This window comes from Diuraphis noxia, unplaced genomic scaffold (genome assembly GCF_037042655.1).
Source record: "Diuraphis noxia isolate RWA-SAM2 unplaced genomic scaffold, SU_Dnox_SAM2 contig0003, whole genome shotgun sequence".
NCBI classification, from domain to species: Eukaryota; Metazoa; Arthropoda; class Insecta; order Hemiptera; family Aphididae; genus Diuraphis; species Diuraphis noxia.
Window position 1 is genome coordinate 37,037,403 of NW_028301713.1, and position 20,628 is coordinate 37,058,030.

The following is a 20,628-nucleotide window of genomic DNA, read 5'->3' on the forward strand; positions in this document are numbered from 1 at the left end:
GGAAATGTACATATTATGAGTAAAATATGCATACCTATTGTATAGTACAGTCCAAATGACCAAATCAAATCGCATACAAGACGGCTGATACCTGATGGGGGTCGTTCATCACGCCCAGGTGGTTAACAGATTTTTTGAGAGGGGTTGCGGCAGATAGATGATAATTATTTGTATTACTCAATCCAAAATAAAAATAAAATAGCTTATAATAAGATGTATATGACAAAAAAATGCTTGAATAATAATAGCTTTATTGCCTGTATCATTATTTATTTTATTCGTATTACACATTAGTATATACGTTATACTATTACCTAATTTTGTATATACATTTATAGAGTAAGTACAATAATATATTAATTGGACTATTGATTAACATTTGTAGTAAGTAAATTAAAAACTATTAACTTCTACAAATAATTAATACAAAATTGTTAGGTATATTAAGTAATAGTAATTTTACAAATTAAAAATACAGCTACATAAATATTCAACATATTTCTAGATAATTTTATTTATTCACAAAGTACAAAATACATTAAGAAATATCAGAAGATAGAGGCAATAAACATAACAAACTAGAGTATAAGCCTATATATTGATATCTATAAGTCAGAAGTCTATAGTCTCTGTGTTGAAATTTTTAAGTACATAACGCCAAATAAATAATTGACAAAATTAATCGTATGTATACAGCTAGTTCACAATATAAAAGTTTAATTTAGGTAGTTATATAATATTATACATAAAAAAATTTTATTTTTATTTTCATTAAGTATTAAATAATTTTGTAACTCATATGTAATTTTGAACTATTTATAATATGTGTTGTATAACAATAGCCAATATAATAATATAATTATTATGGCTTATATTTTTGAACATCTTTAATGAGTTACCCAAGGTATCCAGAAATTTAATAAAATAAAAAAAAAATTAATTAAGTTGTGTTTGAGTATTTCCTTTGATAATATACTAATAATAGTAATAATTAATAACTGATAAATAATATATATACACTCTTTGCAGTTATCACATCATTTTTTTGTACAATTATAAACCTATGCACTATATTATTATATTATTTGGGTTATATAATATTATGCACTCATTGTACTCTGTTTAAAAATCTTATCTATTGTTTGTAATTTTTAAATTATTAAATTATCAATTGATTTACCAATTTAATTCATTATTATGTATTTGTGTACAGGTAATATCAGGTATATTATTATTTATTTTCATAGGTAATATATAATTGTAATTTAAAAATATATTTTCAATTGTAAATTGATTATACTATAAAATAATTTTGTTAACCATTCAATTATTATTTGGTAATGTTTAGGATAGGAAGTAGATACCTATTATACCTATGTATTATTAATGTAATTGTTGACTTAAGATTAGTTAGCGTGACTTATAAATGTCCCTTAAAATTCATCTCAAAACCCTTGAACTGTTTAATGTAATAAAGACGACTAGACTTTTAAATATATTGTCATGTTTATGTAGAAACGACAGAACAATTCTGGCAAAAGGCCAAACAACATTGTCTCTAACTTAGAGACTCTAAGATCAATATAAAATCGTCTGATAACCTGGACTGTTCGCAATAATTGTTATAGTTATTTCTATCATTATATTTTTATATTAAATTTGATTTCCCGAAAATTATTATAAATAACCGGTATTGAATAAAAAATAGCCATAACTGTGTAGTTTAGATATCACTTGTTCAATTCAATATGTATCCAACACAGAATACAAATTATTAGTTAAAATAATTTATCTTAAGTATTACTCAAAAATGTCACAATTCTAAGTTGTACTTCGGAAGTATTATTTATATTTTATACCAAACATGTTTGACAAGATAAGATGGCTAAAGCTTGATTTTAGAATAGTCTATTTCATAATCAATGGGCAATGGCTAAAGGATAACAACGATATGACAATAAAGCTAAGCTAAAGCTAAAATACAGTATATTTTGAATTATAAAGGTAGTAGGAAGGTATCAAAATGACAATGACGTTTTAATATTTTTATAATTTGTTGATAATTTCCGTAAGATGTTATTTATGGAAACGTTAGTGATCGATTTCTGCTCAAAAGGATATTATTTTATTAGCTCTCATTACTTATTATAATATTTTATTGTGCTTATACATGCAGTCGGTTCCTACAGAGCGGCAAATAAAAACAATTATATATTATTATCATCGTATTTTTTCTTTGTAATAATAATAAGTAATAAATAATAATAATAATAGTAAATAATAATAAGTATTTATTTTTAAGGGAATATAATATAATAATATAAATATAATAAAATATAGTTTACTAATGAATTATTTTGACTCAACTCATGTCTTTATATTTAATATTAAGTTAGTATTTTAGTAATAATAAGATACCGTCTAGTTCGATTTGTATTATGTATATAAATATAAATGACATAATTCTTTATGAGGTACCTTAGTATTAGACAATATATGTTTATGTTTATGATATAATAAAATACCTATGTATAAATTTGTTCGACGTTATTTAATTATAATCTATAACAGGGGTTTCCAAACTTTTTTAATTGAGGGCCTTATAAATATCAATATTTTTTAATGAACCAAAAGTATATATAAACATATAATTTTTTATTTTATATAAATATTTAAAAAATTGGTTATTATAATCTACTTAAATAGACTTAGTCATATCTCATATTAATTATGATATAAATGAGAATTGGCACGTGCGTGTGATAAAGATTTTGGGTATTACACGTCATATTATTTTTTAATTATTTACCTACTGTCTTTTGGGAGGACGGTGAAAACTTGTTTGCGAACAGTAGTTTGAAGACCCTGGCCATATCTATTATTTCCTAACTAAAACGAACAGTTTGAGCGGTGCAACATGATTGCGGACTATTTACCTTTTTACCTGAAAAAAACATAACACGATTGCGCACCTTAAATATTTTTTCTTTGAGCAAACACAAATATTTTAATAAATTTACCAACATTAATAATAACTTAATACGTATACCTATTTTAAAAATAACTCTTATAATATATCACAGTAATTACGCGTCAAAAAAAGGAATAATATGCCGGTATTTATTTAAAAAAATAAAGAATTAAGATGTACTCATAACGATGACAATAATAATAATTACGTAATATACGTTGAAAAAGCACAGCCACTAACACTTATCAGTTATTATCGGTTATTAGAGTAATAAAATATTATTAGACGCCATATAATAATAGTATCCACTGGCCGTAGCAATTGTGTATACGTATACTATACTATTTATAGGTGGGTTTCTTAAACTATAACCATTTATTTCAAATTATTTAAATATTTGTGTTTGCTCAAAGGTAAAATATTTATAAGGTGCGCAATCGTGTTGTTTTTTCTCAAATATTAAAAGGTAAAAAGTCCGCAATCGTGTTATGTTTTTTTCAGGTAAAAAGGTACAAAGTCCGCAATCGTGTTACGGCCAGTTTGAGCGGTAGGTTAAAACAAAGAAAAAAGTGAAACGTGCAATATTAGTGACAAAACTCAAGTCATAAAACATTGAAAAGTAAAAATAAATAATATAAGTTAATAAGTTATAGCATATTTTGTAAAATAGGTTTATTTTAATGTTATTGGTGCTCCCGTGTCACAACTGTTTACCAACAGCAAGCAACGTCGCCTGGTTACCGTGACGGCCATTGGACATGGACGTTAGCTAGATGGACACTGATAATAGTGTAGAACTATAAACTATTATTTTTACGAGGAATAGGATATCACAAAGGTGGAGCGATGAGACCTAGGGCAATTGTTTTAGGTTAAGTCTCGGAGTATAAATATTATTTATATAACACTCAAAATCTCATAAAAATGATGCGTGAGACCTGGAACAGAGGCCCCACTGCCCCTTATTTAATGTCTTCTTTGCCATAACATATTGTATTATACTGTACCTAGTGTGTATGGTTAGGTCAGGTGCGTGAATTAATTTTAAAATTAAAATTAAAATTCTTTTTTTGTCGTATAATATACCTAGTAAAAAACACTTTTTTACACAACGGCCATCGTAACGTTTAATTTCTGAATCCCTCCTACCACTTTTGAAAATCTTATAAATACTTACAGCTCGCTTGGCTAAATAAATAGTGTTTATAGGCCACATATGGGCATGTACCTAAACGATGGTTACCGCCGTTACCGGTTCAACAAATAACGACGAACCTCGGGCAGGCTAGGTCGCCTTATTTGCGCCCTTTGACTGTACTTTTTGGCATTTTTAAGCAAAGCGTCTTTTAATTCATGCGGTGTCGTCGACACTTCCACCCCTGCATCGCAATTCCCCCAGTGGTCGGTTTTGCACCCCGGACGGTCTGTGGTCTTGGGTAATATTGTTAGCTCGATGGACAACCTGACACAATCTGGCCGCATCGTGGCACGTGGTACTACGAACTGCTCGTGGCCTGCGCACGGGCCCCGAGTGCCAAGCTCGTAACACTGTCCATCAGTCCACCGGGCGAGGGAAATCGGCTGCTGTCGCTGATGCTGCGAATGTGACTGTTGCGTCAACGGTGATGACGAATCGGTCAGGCGGCGCTGTTCCTCGACGCATTCGTCCACGGTGCAGATTCCGTGCCTATAAACAAACGTGCAATTTTTTTTAAGAAAAATAACATTGCACAATTATTATAGTACAGTGTTATATCATGGTGTTTACTAAAATATTTTTTAATTTATTGTATATGAAATTATAACTTTGAAAATCAGTCCAAGTTGCGGGCAGATAGTATAAATAATTATGAGTTTATTATTTTTATTTTTTTTATCAAGTGGATTAAACATAGAGATGCAGCTAAGATTTTCCTGGTTCTTATTACTATACTATTTAGTTGTATTGCTTTTTTAATTATTAGTTGTACTGTAATGAGACATAGTAATGTATATAAAAATATAACTTCATGTTTGTGAAGAGTGGTAATGGCCTTGACAAATAAATAAATTCAGTTGTATAGAATTTTTTTAAGAGGACGTGATACCCGCATGTATTGTCTCCGTCTTGAAAGTGCGTAAAACCGAGTTTCGAGTAATTTAATTCAATTTAAAATTAAAATATGATAAAAAGCCTATGAGATTGACTAGATAATAATCTTATCTTTAAATTCTATAAGAGTTCAATTCATTCTAAATTTTTAACTAACGAAGCTAATAAAGCTAAACGTGATCTGACGAGGATACAATTTGCCATGTTACACACTTGTAAGACGGATGAGATAACGCAGTGGGTATACGTCCTCTTAAAACTGATATCCAGTCCTCTTCAAAATATAATAAAAATATTCCTGGCTTTAAATGTATACTTAATTTTTGTTAATAAATATATTCTCATATCAATGCAACTCTATTATCTTGGCTAGCGATTTATCCTCTAATATGGTGTACATTGTATATACGTATTAAAATATGCAGTATTATACGGAAGTACTTGTGGCGTTCACCATGACCAACATTATAGAACACAAATATCTTGAGACCATATTTTAACGGAACATGTCTTCGTATAGGCGTATAAAATAGCTAAGAAAATACGGATACGCACGATAAGTTTGTTACATAAACATATTTGGAATAACTACCTATACATGAATTCTTTGGATTGTTGTGGCATAACTTGAATACGTAATTTTGAACGTATTGTTGAAGAAAGATAGGAATTTTAAAACTGCGTTCCCAATTCTTGTTCGTGAAAACTTAATAATATTTCAAAAGAGGCTAATCGATTGTGGATGCTGCCTCATCGCGCATATAACATAATTGCAAACGTTCTCTTTTAGTTTTAAAGCTTGTTAAATTAGGTAAAATAAATGATAATAATTTAAAAACTGTTAAACATATAAATATTTTGGTTTTGTAAGCCACAAATATTATGCTCGGTTCATTATATTGGAATATCTTTAAATATCATTTTATTATAATTTTGTATCGTACCTACCTAATTAACCTATACATCATTATAAATATTTATTAATACCTAATATGATATTTGATATACGTTATTGATATTTAATATATTTAATGGTATTTTTTGCTTCTTGCATAATCTAGTAGTTGTGTAAAGCTTAAAATGTATTGTGGTATAAAAATACGATATTTAGGATATCTATACTATATATGTATTTTTAATAGGTATTTACCCAATGCATTTGCTTATTTTACAAACATTGATTTTTTAATGAATAATTAAGTAAGTTATAGGTATTACCTATGTTATGATGTAAAAACTATATCAAGATAAAATTAAAAGTAAATGCATTCATCAAGTAATATTTGAACTTCAGAAAAATCAATAGGTACCATGTGTATATAGTAGTCCAAATATTTATTTTAATTGATTTTAGCATATCATATTTAATGACTTGCTCGTAAAATAATATCTTTGTTAAAAATAATTGAATTTCTGATTACTTGCATTAAAAAAGAAGTGTTAGTATAATTTAATATTTGGCAAATTTACAGAAAACACTCAACAGGAAATCAAAGTACCCGTATTAGCTTTTAAAATTATTTACAATCGAAGCAATATTATACAGGTTGTCCCGTGAAGATTTACCCATTGCGATATCTCCCAAAATAATGGTGATATCGATATTCTGGTTTTGTAATAAGACTCAAAGGGATAAGAACTACAATTATTTTATATTTTAATGTTTTGGTAAAAAAGTTAAAAAATATATTTTTTTATTTAATTATTTCCAAAAAATTGACTATTGCAATTTTGTAGAGCTTATATTTCTGAAAATATTGACGTTTAAAAATTTTATTTTCTTTAATTTCCCGATTTTTAATTTTTTTTTTAGTTTCAAGAAAAATTGCGAATTTTTTAACGCCATAATGATTTCAAACATGTGATCTATCTGCCACGCCGCAGCCGCGCGCATTCTTATACGGCCGGCCGAATACTTTCCTTATTCCAAATAGTTATACATTTATAATCATATTTTATTTCTTGAAAACTAGAAAAAATATTAAAAATCAGGAAATTATTGAAAATAAAATTTTGAAACGTTAATATTTTCAGAAAAATTAACTCTACAAAATAATGGCTATCTTTATTTTTTTTTTTTGGTAATAATTAAATAAATAAATATATTTTTTACATTTTGTACAAAAACATTATAATAAATTTAAAAATGAAATAATCGTAGTTCTTATCCTCGTGAATCATATTATAAAACCAAAATTTTGATATCTCTATTATTTCGTGAGACATCGCAATGGGTAAATCCTCGTGAGACACTCTGTATAACATACCTGATATTATTACCTGCGGTAATATTATACATAGATATCTAGTTATATTTCAAAAATAAAAATTTAGTTCGATAGTTGTATGACATGTGTATTAAGTATTTACAATTTCCTCAACTTCAGAAATAATATTACAGTTCAAGGTCAAACAATTTTCATACAGGTAGATAATATACAAATATAATAAACCAAGATTATGGTCTGTCACATTATCTGAAATAAATGGTTCATATAGGTATTGTTATATAAATCATGCGTTTTATATGATATTGGGACAAGAGTGTACATATTATATCATATACAGTGTAGTATTATAATGTATAATCAAGTATGTACATATAAGGCTAACAACTAAACTTAGGACTGTGTCATGTGTGTATTTCCCAAAAGTCATTAGTCTAAAACGTGGCTCAGTGGTTATTAGGTCAATCAATTTGAAGACTACGATCATGCGAATAATAATATGTCGTTATTAATAATAATAATAACTATTATAAAAGATTATTACTTTTGACCGTAAGTATTCTTTATTGCCCGAAATCGCCTGTTTTTTGCATTAATTTTTTGTACAAAATCAATGAAGCTAATTTCGTTCAGCAGATTTTTAGTTAACGTTAATACTTATCATTGGCTTAACCTAACGTTGTACCACTTGTACCTAACTATATTTTACGTAGTAGAACGTTCAAAACCCAAATGCCTAATATATTTTAAGTTATAGTGTATATCATTTATAACGACAACATACAACAATTAATAACTTAAATATATTATATATAAATGGCGTGCATTACAATTATTCACCAACCACGTAAGATGTAAACGATTTCAAACACGTACCTAGGCACAGACGTTATTTATTCGTGTAATATCATCATTACTAATCATTCAGTTGCAGACTCACGATTTGAGAATTTTTATTTGTTTGTTTTATTGAAAGTCGGCTAGAGTAAAAAAATATTTCTCTAAAGTATTCTAATAAAAGTTGACCACTTACGATATATTCATGTAGCATATTATTACACCTCAAGTTAGATTAGGAAAAGCTTAGAATATTATTTTATATTTGTACTTGTTTGATATTTAAAAAAATATAGGTAAGTAGGTATTTATTTTTACTACAATACTGTTTACAGTAACAGTATAATATGGCAAAACTATTTGTAAAAGTATAATACCTCTAGAATCTTATTTTTATCATAATAACTACTTTGATGATCTAACTAAAATAATAATATCTTATGATATCTCATATTCACATTTTTGAAAAAGAAACTTAAAGTTTTTTAAATATTTCAAAGTTTGAAATAATACATTTAAATATATTTTTATACGGTTTTTTTTAGGGTTTCTAGACTTTTTATTACTTAAACATAAACCAATGGAAAAATTAACTTTGTTTATATTGAATTTTTGACGAAATTATTTTTATGGTAAAACTTCCATTAACAGAATAAAGATAGGTACTAAGGTAAATCGCTTCCACGTTCTGTACCCCAGTTAACGTGCTAGAGCATGGGCGTCCCCAGTGAGGGCAACACGTGGCACTTGTCCCCCTAGCGTTTTAAATATTTTCAAAAGGAAAATCTGTAATGCGCTCATTTAGTAAACATGGATTACTTTTAAGATATTATATAAACATAGTACCTAAGAATGAAATGTATAGAAAAATCTTTATTTATTGTTTAAATTAATTTTGACCCTTCTAGAAAAATGTCTGGGAAGGCTCATTTCCTAGTCGGCTAAAGATTTACCACTTACCGACTGCTATGCTGTCTCTTAGATCTTACAGTAGTTTTGAGCATAGTAATATACGATATTCTCGTATGCCTTTGCAAATTATTATCTACGATAGTATGCGAGTATGACAAAATAGTAATGGTGGAACGATAGCAGGAAGAAAATATTTTTAAAAACAAAAAACGAAATTGGTGCTATATACAATAATAATTATAGTCATTGACTATTGCACTGACCTGGTGCCGTAGGGAATTATCACGTGATTCCTGGGACACGGACCCTTAGAGTACACAGGATAGCACGATTGTGAGTGTTGGTCAATGCCGTGGTCTGCAGCCGAGATGACTTGCACGTAAGGGACTTTACCACCGTCTTGACACTTGCAGTATCCATCGCCATACTCATCGGTGGCCAACACGGTGTCTGAGCTGGCGCACAGCCGATTACGCCGAGCTGCTTCCTCGTCGTGGCAAAACCCGTCCTGTGGCCAGTACACGTCCGACTCGCTGCATCGGCGTCTCGTGCACTTAGCCTTCAGCGGACGCGCATCCTGCGGTTGGATGTTGTCCGAAATTTTTTCCAATACCAACCATTGTCCTATACACATACCATTCATAATAACACGCATGTATAATAATATAATGATATTGTATCATTTGTATCATTAAGACCGGATGTCTGTCGGACGGACAAACTCTGCTCAAAACTATCACTTTTCTGTAAGCGCGGTGGATTATACTTTTATCTAGTTACTACTCATATAAATATATAATAATAATAATAATAATGGGGGATTGAAACTTTATGTATTTGTATATTCAAAATTTGATTCGAAGCAAATTGAAAATACGTTTCTTGATACATACAATATAAAGACAAAAATGTATGTATTGCATATTTCTGCATATTTTATGATATTTATATGATTTTGAAAACCCATTTAGAGATTTAAATCATATTAATGTTAACTATGTTTGTAATCCACACAAACTATTTTTCAATAATTAAAAATGTTTAATTTATAATTTAAATAATTTAAAATAAAATTCATCATCCGTCTATACAAGGAATTATACTATTCCGAGTATTATGACATGATTTCAGTCGAATCTTTGAGTAGATGTCGTGCACTAAGTCTAAACATAATTGAAATTTGTTATTCAAGTTTATCCAGGGAAAAAGTTTACGAATAATTTAAAGCGTTTTATCAAACAATATCGATTTATTTAATTTATTTATTTTAATTAACTTACGCCCAATGGACAATTTATTTAGAAAGAGTATACAGAGATTTATATACAATGTTATGTACTTATATGATAATTAACAAAAATTAGTAGTTTAAAATGGACACAGATAATAAAAAAATAGATACATAAATATACATAAGTGTCTCAAGAAGAAAGCAACGGTTACAACGTATTATTGAAATTTCGAAGCATATACGATGCATAGGATGATTATGACTATAAGAAGAAAAGTGGGATGGAACGTAAGGAGCAGCGTGATCTCTGGTAGGATAGGATGGAACACGAAACTGGAAAATTAATTTTCTTTGAATAATAAAGTTTGACATCAAAATGTAAGTCAATTTAACTAATTCATCTTAATAAGTACTGAATGATGACTAGCACCTCGCTAAACCGTATCAGAAAACTACATATTGATAAATTATGTTTTTATTTTTATGCTGCAAAAATATGAGTAGGGTTGTTGATGGTTGAAAATTGTTTTATTAACGTTTAGGTATTTATGGGTCCATGACCAAACCATCACTGTAATTCCCCCTTATTACACATTATTATCGTTCCAAATCCAATCCAATCTTAGATAGGTATATTTAATATTTATTGTTAGGGAAAATAAGGACGCTGCTGCATAGACTAGAGATTTAGATTTTTTTTTAAACATTAAATATTTGTTATAAATTTATAATGTATAAAATTAAGATATCCAATACATTCATACACAGTATTATAGTACATCAGTCAACACCCAATAAACAATATATTCAATGCATTCAATACCTTCTAGTTTGACGCTCCTAACTGTAACTATATAAATAATAATAATGCATTGCAAACCCTTTCAAGTCAACTTGTCTTCGGCGTAACTGTTTATTTTATGCAGTTGGGTTAAGTGTGTAAGATATATTATTTGAAATATAGCTTAGTAGTTAGTACCTACATATATTATATATGCATATATATTATATATTATATCCTCCTTGGAAAGTTTCATAACGTGTTTCATTTTTTACTTCTAAATGAAACATTACCGCCTAAAGGTACGTGTGGTTTTGAATATTTATCTCCTGCTTATATAGTTATATCAACCGTATCATTTAATCAGCGCCTATATGCATCTTACATTAATTTGTTTATGAGTAAATATTGTTTAAAACATGTATGTACTTATCATAACAATGTGTGGGTGTATAATATATGGTTTTTGAAGATTACGAAAATCAAAATAATGTTATTTATTCTTTAAATTTGTCCTTGTAATAATTGCTATTTGTTTCGAACAGATTTTTAATTTATACTGCGCCTTTATCATCGCAATATGCAATGCGTGTATCTAACTAAGGTTATAATATTGAAATTTATTTATTTTTATCATATACGATATTGTATTTCAAATGATTTTCTATGATTATTATTGGAAATATATATGGCTATCAATCGTACAGCATAGTTGATTTTTATATTAAATTCTAAAATAATAACTCATAAAATCATCCAGGTATAAAAAAATTAGTAAAATAATATAATTAATAATAACAATAATAATAAGATTTTTTGTTAGGAGTGAATATCGATTTAACGAGATAGGTACAACAAAATAGTTTACATAAAAATATCATGTACGAGTATAATATTGTATCTTAAGCATTTTTTACGTTATCGTATGACAACTATATCTAAAGTTCATTGATACTAACTACATGCTAGTGGTTACACAAATACAAGATAAAAATATGTAATCAAAGCAAACGAATATGGATTTAACTGCATATTATATTATATAAATTATAAGGTATATATTCTATAAGTATTAAAAATAAACACCTACTTAATTAATTATTTTAAGAAGCTAAAAAATATGTTTATCTACTAAATTCCTCTTTGTATTGTTTACATTAATTAAAATACTGTAAATTAATTAATTATAAAAATTTCAAATATTTTTTGGAATTGTTAAGAAATTAGTTTAGATTTAGAATAAGAGCAATTTTATAATAATATACAAGAATTGAATAAAAACAATTTATGAACTAAAAATACTAGTCGTTATTAAATATTTAATGTCTTAACAATCAAAATATTTTAACTAAAAAAATATCATTGTGAACTTTTGAAATTTATTCATTTTGTTATGATCTTAAAATAATTCGTTTTTGTGCACATCATTTTTCAATATAAATTTGAAATAGTTTTCAATTATTCATCATAAATATCTATCAATAAATAATAAATCATTATTTTTATTTTTTTAAGTTTTATATTTAGAAATAATGGTTTTAATAAATTATATTAAAATATGATATTTTGATCGATATTAAATTATTGTAGATTAAAATGTGATTAATATGCGTTACATACTACATAGTATAGCATAGCATAGTTTTATTTCGCCAAGCTTGAATTAATATAATCCAAAGCTTAAGGAGTATTGAGTTAAGCCTTGTTATATTAAGTACCTACGTTAATAAATTATAGTTCTGTAATTCTATCAATGTTTTAATGCCCAATATACCGTATGGATTTAGGAGTTAGAGTTCGGTCAAAAACATTTAACTTTGTAGTTTTGTAAATTTAATGTATATTAGAATTGATTTGATTTATTCTCTTTCCTCTTTATATGACTTGACGATTTACATTAAATCGTATTAAAAAAGAAATGCAGGGAATTACAATGGAAAAATACTTTAACACCATTTACTACAATATTATCCCCCCTCATATTTTGATTTTTTGTAAAATGTGAATGATTTTTAAGTTTAAAGATATTTTTGAGATTTTATCGAGTAGATATTGTGAAAAATCCAACTATTAATTTTTTATCATAACAAATTTCTCCACGTATGGTTATTGCAGATTAGCCTACACTGTACCTACCTAGTACCTATTTTCTGAGTTAGAAACAGAAATTATTCATTTGTTTTAATAACGTAAGCTATAAATGTAATAAGAGTCTATTGTAGGTATATTCTCTTTGGGCGCTATTTTAGTTTGTATAATTATTTATTGGCGGAAATTGTTCAAGAATCAAGGTAGAAAATACAAGTTGGTATAAATAATATATTTACATGCAAGCTTTTAGGTTCTTGGTTATTTATTTTCATTTATACTACATGTGATTCGCTTTATAGACTTATATTGGGGAAAACAATACCCATAAACTATATGTTAAAATTGGGATTACGACAGTTATGTACCTACTTACAATCTCAGGGCATGCACATGCATTTTATAGTTCTTTCAGTATACTGTGTATTGAATGAGCATTGTTTGGGCATATTCCCAACTACTGTAAGCCAGGTAGGTAGGTATGCTATTTTAGACTTTGTAACACAATAAATTAATCTTGACAGTTTATGATAATTTTAAAGGTATACGATTAATTTTATCACAAAAGTTGTTTTAGAACTATAAAAACTGCTTTAAATTGTCGAATGAATCATTTCTAATGAATTTTTAAATATTATACTAACTTACTATGTGGTTTTTATATTATATAATATTTATTTAAACGACTAAAATTATTTGTATCTGAATTTGATAAATATGTAGTATAATAAAATCTTTAGGTTACTTATTTGTATTTATTTTTGTAAAATATATATTATGATTAAGAATATTGTACTTACCTACTTACATGGTTTAATTTAATACAATTTAATATTTAATTAGGCAATTCATTATTTCTTTTTAGTTTTAAGAACTAGTTGCTACATTTTTATTATTTAACCATTATTATACGGCTACAAATACTAAATGTCTAACATTCAGTTTTTTTCGTTCTACATTTGCACGTTGTTAAAGTGTTTTAATTGTCTAGGACTAAGGAAATCTTCAAGGTTCTTAACAATTTTAATTGTCTAATTGTTAACTCATGCGCTTATCTTATTTCACACAGTTTAATCTTTGTTTTTTTATGTAAATGTAAATTAATTACGATGATTGTTTAGAAATTAATATGAGTATAGTAGGTACTTAAATTTTGGATTCGTTAAATAAAATAAATTTCGTCTTAAGTTACAGATAGTAAGTTCAAACTCATATAGTTATGAATGTTTATGTTTAGGTATGACACAGAATTTCAGTAGCAATCATTTTAGGTTTCGTTTTAGTGTTTTACAATAATTTAATTAATTAATTTGAAAAATAAAGAAAATTATTCTTACTCGTTAATATGATTTTTATGTATTTTCTATTGAAATCTTTTATGAAAATTATTAAATAAAATTGTATTTGCAATATTTTACATAAACATTCACTAGATTATATATTTTATTTTAAATAACATCTAGCCTTATCATAGTTTACATAAATAATAAATAAAACAGAATTCAATAGTAATAACCAAATAGCCAATAGGTATATTCTTTTTAAGTTATACTTATATCCAAGTCAGAACTTATAACAACTAATAGACTACGTATCAGTTCAACCATAAACTAACATACCAATATCCAACGAGGAAGAACGTAAAAAGCATAACATACCTTCCAACCTGTACGAAATTATCGGTCCCGACTGCCTACCAGAAACCATCATATCTTTCCTCAAGGCATTAAATTTAGAAAAAAGCATATAATAATTAATAGTAATAAGTCACTAATATTGTATAAACTGTTTTTTTTTCTTCCTATTCTATGTAAATATTTATAAGTATGTAATTGTATAAAACTCAAAGCTAATGGCCTATGCCGCCGAAGCTGTAACGTTCAATAAAAAAAAAAAAAAAAAAAATAACATACCAATTTCGTTATATTAATCTTATCGTGATCAAATAAAGTAAATAAATACATTTTTTATGAAGTATCAACAGTTTTGATGGGAGGAGATTAAGGCGAGTGTACAAAAACCAACGGTGTTAACGATCTTGTTGTCATTGTATATAGGTGCTTATATATTTAAAGTTTTTTTATTTAAATATTTAAATGTTTAAATGTTTCTCACATTAAAAATAATAAATAAAACATTTCGTTTTTTTTTAAATATTATTTTTTGCATACAAATATTAGGTAACTAATAGTATTTTTTAACTTTCACTTTACTCGATGCGATATGTTATATACATTATACCTACTTGAATATTGGTCTTTTTTGTTTGTTTTTGTAATATTTAATTTAAAACGCATATAAACATATTTCATAGACCTACTCCACAGCTATATTATCTAGATGTTTCTCCATTTTGCAACTCATTACTGTTTTTATATTAAATTTATTTTTGTATTCTTTGTAAAAATATATTATTAATCATTATAAATAAACAACAAGTAACGTAAGAAGGTATATTCAATACAATAAAAAAAGTGTCTTGTCACTAACCCTCATCGCACGGTCCTTTAGTCAACAAGTCCCAACAACGGTCTTCGTAGATAATTTTGTTCATCGACAAACACTTTTCGTAAATGTATTCCGACTGTTCGTGCGGGTTTTGTGGTATAGTCAAATCAGCTAAATAATAACCGAAAACATCCGTCAACGACACGAATACAAGTAAAGGAACGAACATGATGGTGTTAGGTTTATATCCTTAATATTTTTGATCGTTAACTGTGATAATCACTTGTTACGTTAACTGAACTACTAGTAAACCAAATCAGTATGAAATAAACGTATTAAACAAAATAACCTTAAAATACAATCTGAACTCATGTCGTAAATACAATTATGAAAAATCTGCACGAATCGCACCGACAGCGTGCTAATTCGAAATGATCGGACGAACCACGATTTGTATTTTACGGAAATATCACGCTACTTTATACGTGAATTATTTTATGTTGATTCAGTTTCATGCTTATATTATGTAGAAATCTCCCTTCCATAATTCATATAGTATAGTTTCAGTTACATTTACAGTGTATGCAGCGTGGGGGCCTTGAAGCTTCCCGGGTTTTCGAGACGGTCACCACTCACCAATGACTATATTATCATCGTGTACAAAATTGGCCAACCGTATGCCTAACAATATTTTATTGTATCGGAATCATAAATCCTAACCGAAAACACAACTTCCGCAGTTCTCTCGCACTATTTTGAATTGTCTGTGGTACAGTATAGTTATATACACAGCACGTTCCAGTGTGATATGCTTTAATCGTTTTCAAATTTCTCATATTGTTATTTCTTCTTTCTATACACTTACCTACTAAGTTTTGATATAATATTTGTACATATATAGTACAATAACAGTGTAGTACGTATCAAACTATCTTACCTATCTGTTAATTGTTATTTGTATACGCCGCGTAACGACCTCATAAATCAGTTACGACAATGCAATGTTAATGTACGTTTAACTAAAATTGCTGAAAACTCGAATAAACTAGAAAATTAGTTTACCGTTATATTATGTTCAGTATTAGTAGACAATTATATTTATACTATTAACACCAGTAAATACATAAGTACTAAAAGTTATACTGTACCTATACAGTGATAGTTTTATTTTTATTGAAAGGTACCTAAAGTTATTAAAAATGTAATTCTTTATTTTTTGTTATACTTATTGTTAGTATCCGGTTACTTGTTGTTTAGTTGTTATCAATTTTATAGTATTAAATCATTTTTGTCAGAGGATTAAATTTTTTATTAGTGATTCGTCGAAAATTAATATTGTTCTTTCATATACTAGCTGCGAGATACATCTAAAAGTTTGTTAAAGTTCTATAGTTACAAACAAACAATTTTAAATGTTAAGCTACCTGTAACATTACAAAGTTTGTAAATAGTTGTTAAATTATAATATTGATTATTAAAGAGTTTAAAACTCTTTAATATTTTATTTTAGTTTTATATGATATTTTATTCCAGATTAAAAGTTAATGGAATGCCAGGGTCCATGGAGTACCTATAGGTAATAAGAAGTATTGATGAGATCATTTTTTATGATTTAAAAATCTAAGTACTTTAGAGTAATTTTTTTAAAATAATAAACAGAATATACATAAATAATTACTTATAAGTAATAAACTAATAATATATAATTGTATCAATATATATTTTTTCTTAATTCAAAAATTTTAAAGCATAATTTAGTAATACTAAATGTACCTATAATGATATATATTATAATGTATCTTAATTGCTAAATATATTTTATTAGGTTAATATGATTAATTAGGTATATAAATAATACAATTTTAATTACGGTGAATTTTGTAAACTTTATCATAATTCAGCGGGTTTTCAATAATGAGTACATTACGTGTTTGATTAATAATATGTTTTTTTTGTATTTTGTTTTAGAAATTTAAAACTACATAATAATAAGTAGCACAGCTGTTAATAAAAATGAACTAAAAACTATTGCTTTTTTTATCAAAATAAATTATTTATTTACATTTAGTTTATATTAAATTATAGAATCATAGTACTTTTATTGAACATTTAACATTTTGTGAAATATTTCACATTTTTATTTTTATTCGATTAAAATGTTTTATTTTATAAACTTGTCATTTACTATAAAAAATAATGTAATTTATTCATTCAATATGATTTTTAAAATAAGTTATTCTAAATAAGTTGATCAAATATGCAAAAATTCGAGTTATTTTGGATATTGAGAAATTAACCATTGTATCAGATAAGTATTATATTGTATAAAATAGTATAAATATTGTAATTATTTTAGATTTTGAGCAGAGCAATGAATGTATTGATTTTACAATGATGTGTGTGTATGTTTTTTTTATGTCTGTGTACATGATAAGTTGTTGAATAATGTTTTGATTTTCAAATTCAATAGCATTTCCAGCTGGAAAGTGAATCTAGTTGGTGTATTGGGGAGGTCAAATTTTGAAATTCCCAGTAGTTTTCAAAAGCACTGAAAAAAACAACATTTTTTTGAGAAAATCGATTTTAGATATTGATGTTACTCTATAACAAATTACTGTAGACATATAAAATTTTCACTGAATGTTTATAGTTTATACTAGCATATTATATACCTGATTAAACTTTCAAAATATTGAAAATCTTTTGAAGTTATTTATAGACATTTTAAATATTCAATATTTTTTTTTTATATATAAATGATAATAAAATTTTATTCATTTGGTAAAAAAGCTTCAAAATGTAATACAAGGCTTCTAATATATTGTCATAAAATATTTGAAAAATATTAAAAATACATAGTCACAATTTTTTTAATCAGCGTTGATAGATCGAATTTTGATAAAATACGTAAAATCACAAAAGTTTGCAATTTATTTTGAATTGGTTCATTAAAATTTATCTTTTTTAATCTAAGATTTGAAAATTCAGTAAAAGAATCTTCATGAATTTGTCTACTTTTATCAAATTTTATCAAATTAAAAATGTCTACCGAAAATTCAAATTAAATTTTTATGAGCATTTGAATTACAACATTGATTATATTCACTCAATTCTTAACCTAACCTAATAACTGTAGTAGCCCAAAATTTACATCATATGTTTAATTTATTAAATCCTATACTTGATAAAATTTTCAAAATATTTCAACAATTTTTAAGTTAATTATAGACATTTGAAATTTTCGTTTTTTTAGTTTTTTATTATATAAATGTCGATAAAATTGTATTCATTGGGTCAAAAAACTTGAAAATATAATACAAGATTCCCCATAAATTTATATAATAGCATTTGAAAAATATTAAAATTACATAGGTATTTTTTTTATAACCATTTAAAGTTGAAATTTTGACAAAATGTATTGAATTGAAAATTTACAAATACTTTAGTTGTTAAAAACTTATAAAACGTTTAAATTGTATAGCTAAGGATTGAAAAATTTAAAACAATAGGTTCCACGTAAGTAATTAATTCTACTGCAAAACAATCTAAAAACTATACAAACACAATTCAACCTTACTCACTTATGTAACCTACTATACTATCTGATATCTATACTTATCCGCTTTTTACTATTAGATAGATACCTATAATTGATATTTTGTATAATGATTTTATTTACCTTTATGTTTATTCTACTTAGAATGTTATTATGTGTAAGTTACTAAAATAAATTAAATTACCTGATCTGGCTGATCTTAGTCTAACTAAAATATAATTTTTATATTGTGTAATATATAAATTTACTGACGTCATATTTTATATGAAAAGTTACCCAATCAAATGACAAGATCAGTTGTAATATAATAAACAGCGATACGAGATTTACCATTGCTGATATCACCTAAAAATCAGAACGTGACGAAAAATATCAAAAGTATATATAAAAAAGATACATTTGTAACTTTTGTGCCCAATTAAAACTTTTCGGGTTAATTTTATCATCGTGGAATTATAAAATTACCCGTTGTTCAACTGTTTTAGGAATAAACTTTTGACATTAAATAAATCCAAAAACTTTTTTTAAATAACTTAATATATATGTATTTTCAATCATGACTAGGCATAGTTGTCACAATAATACATATTACATCTTTCACGCATATATTATTTTTAAGTTTCTTAAATAGGTAGTTGTATAAAATATGTATATAATAGTACATATAATGTATAGTTACAATCAAATCAGATACATTTTTATTTGTTAAACATTTATCATAATTATTATTATGACTATCGTATAAATCAATGAAAATGTAAAACACTAAAATATTATTTTTATTTTATGAATCTATACAGGGCGATTTTTTTATCATGAACCACTCATTATTTCAAAAAGTATCAATGTTTTTGAAAATATTTTTTTACAAAGTTTCATGTTGTTAAAAAAACAACGTTTTTATGAAAAAATTATATTTTTTAATATTTTTTATCCTTATAATTTTTTAAGTTTTTTACTTTTTTGAATGGCAACCTAGAGTTTTAATTTCATATCCCAAAGCAGAATATTTTTCTAAGTATTTTGATACGTAAAAGTCGAATTTTGGAAGAGTAGTTTATGAGTTATAAGTATTTAAAGTTTAGATTGGCGGAGTGGAGTGGTACGGGGTTACCCCGCAAAATGTTTGTCCACTACTCCGCTTGTCTAAACTTTAAATACTTATAACTCATGAACTACTCGTCCAAAATTCGATTTTTACATATCAAAATACTTAGAAAAATATTCTGCTTTGGAATATGAAATTAAAACTGTAGGTTGCCATTCAAAAAAGTAAAAAACTTAAAAAATTATAAGGATAAAAAATATTTAAAAATATAATTTTTACATAAAAACGTTGTTTTTTTAACAATATGAAACTTTGTAAAAAAATATTTTAAAAAACATTGATACTTTTTGAAATAATGAGTGGTTCATGATAAAAAAATCACCCTGTATAATATTATGTATAAGAATTTGAGTTAAGCTTTAAATTTCGCTCTAAA

General features: G+C 26.3%; 1 protein-coding gene across 1 annotated transcript; it reads right to left on the reverse strand.

Annotated features, from left to right (window-relative positions):
- Window positions 1-383: 383 nt before the first annotated feature.
- Window positions 384-15,831, reverse strand: LOC107165344 (uncharacterized). The gene is made up of 3 exons (XM_015513530.2): window positions 15,631-15,831; window positions 9,304-9,664; window positions 384-4,658 (listed from the first exon to the last, which is right to left on the reverse strand). The coding sequence occupies exons 1-3, from the start codon at window positions 15,815-15,817 to the stop codon at window positions 4,220-4,222; spliced, it is 987 nt and encodes a 328-aa protein (XP_015369016.2). The 5' UTR covers window positions 15,818-15,831; the 3' UTR covers window positions 384-4,219.
- Window positions 15,832-20,628: the final 4,797 nt, after the last annotated feature.

Excerpts from the sequence above, each read along its gene's own strand:
- LOC107165344 (XM_015513530.2), bottom strand. The coding sequence starts at position 15,817 with ATGTTCGTTCCTTTACTTGTATTCGTGTCGTTGACGGATGTTTTCGGT. Across the intron at positions 9,665-15,630 it reads TAAAGGACCGTGCGATGAGG|GACAATGGTTGGTATTGGAA; the intron begins GTTAGTGACAAG and ends GTATGTGTATAG. Across the intron at positions 4,659-9,303 it reads ATAATTCCCTACGGCACCAG|GCACGGAATCTGCACCGTGG; the intron begins GTCAGTGCAATA and ends GTTTGTTTATAG.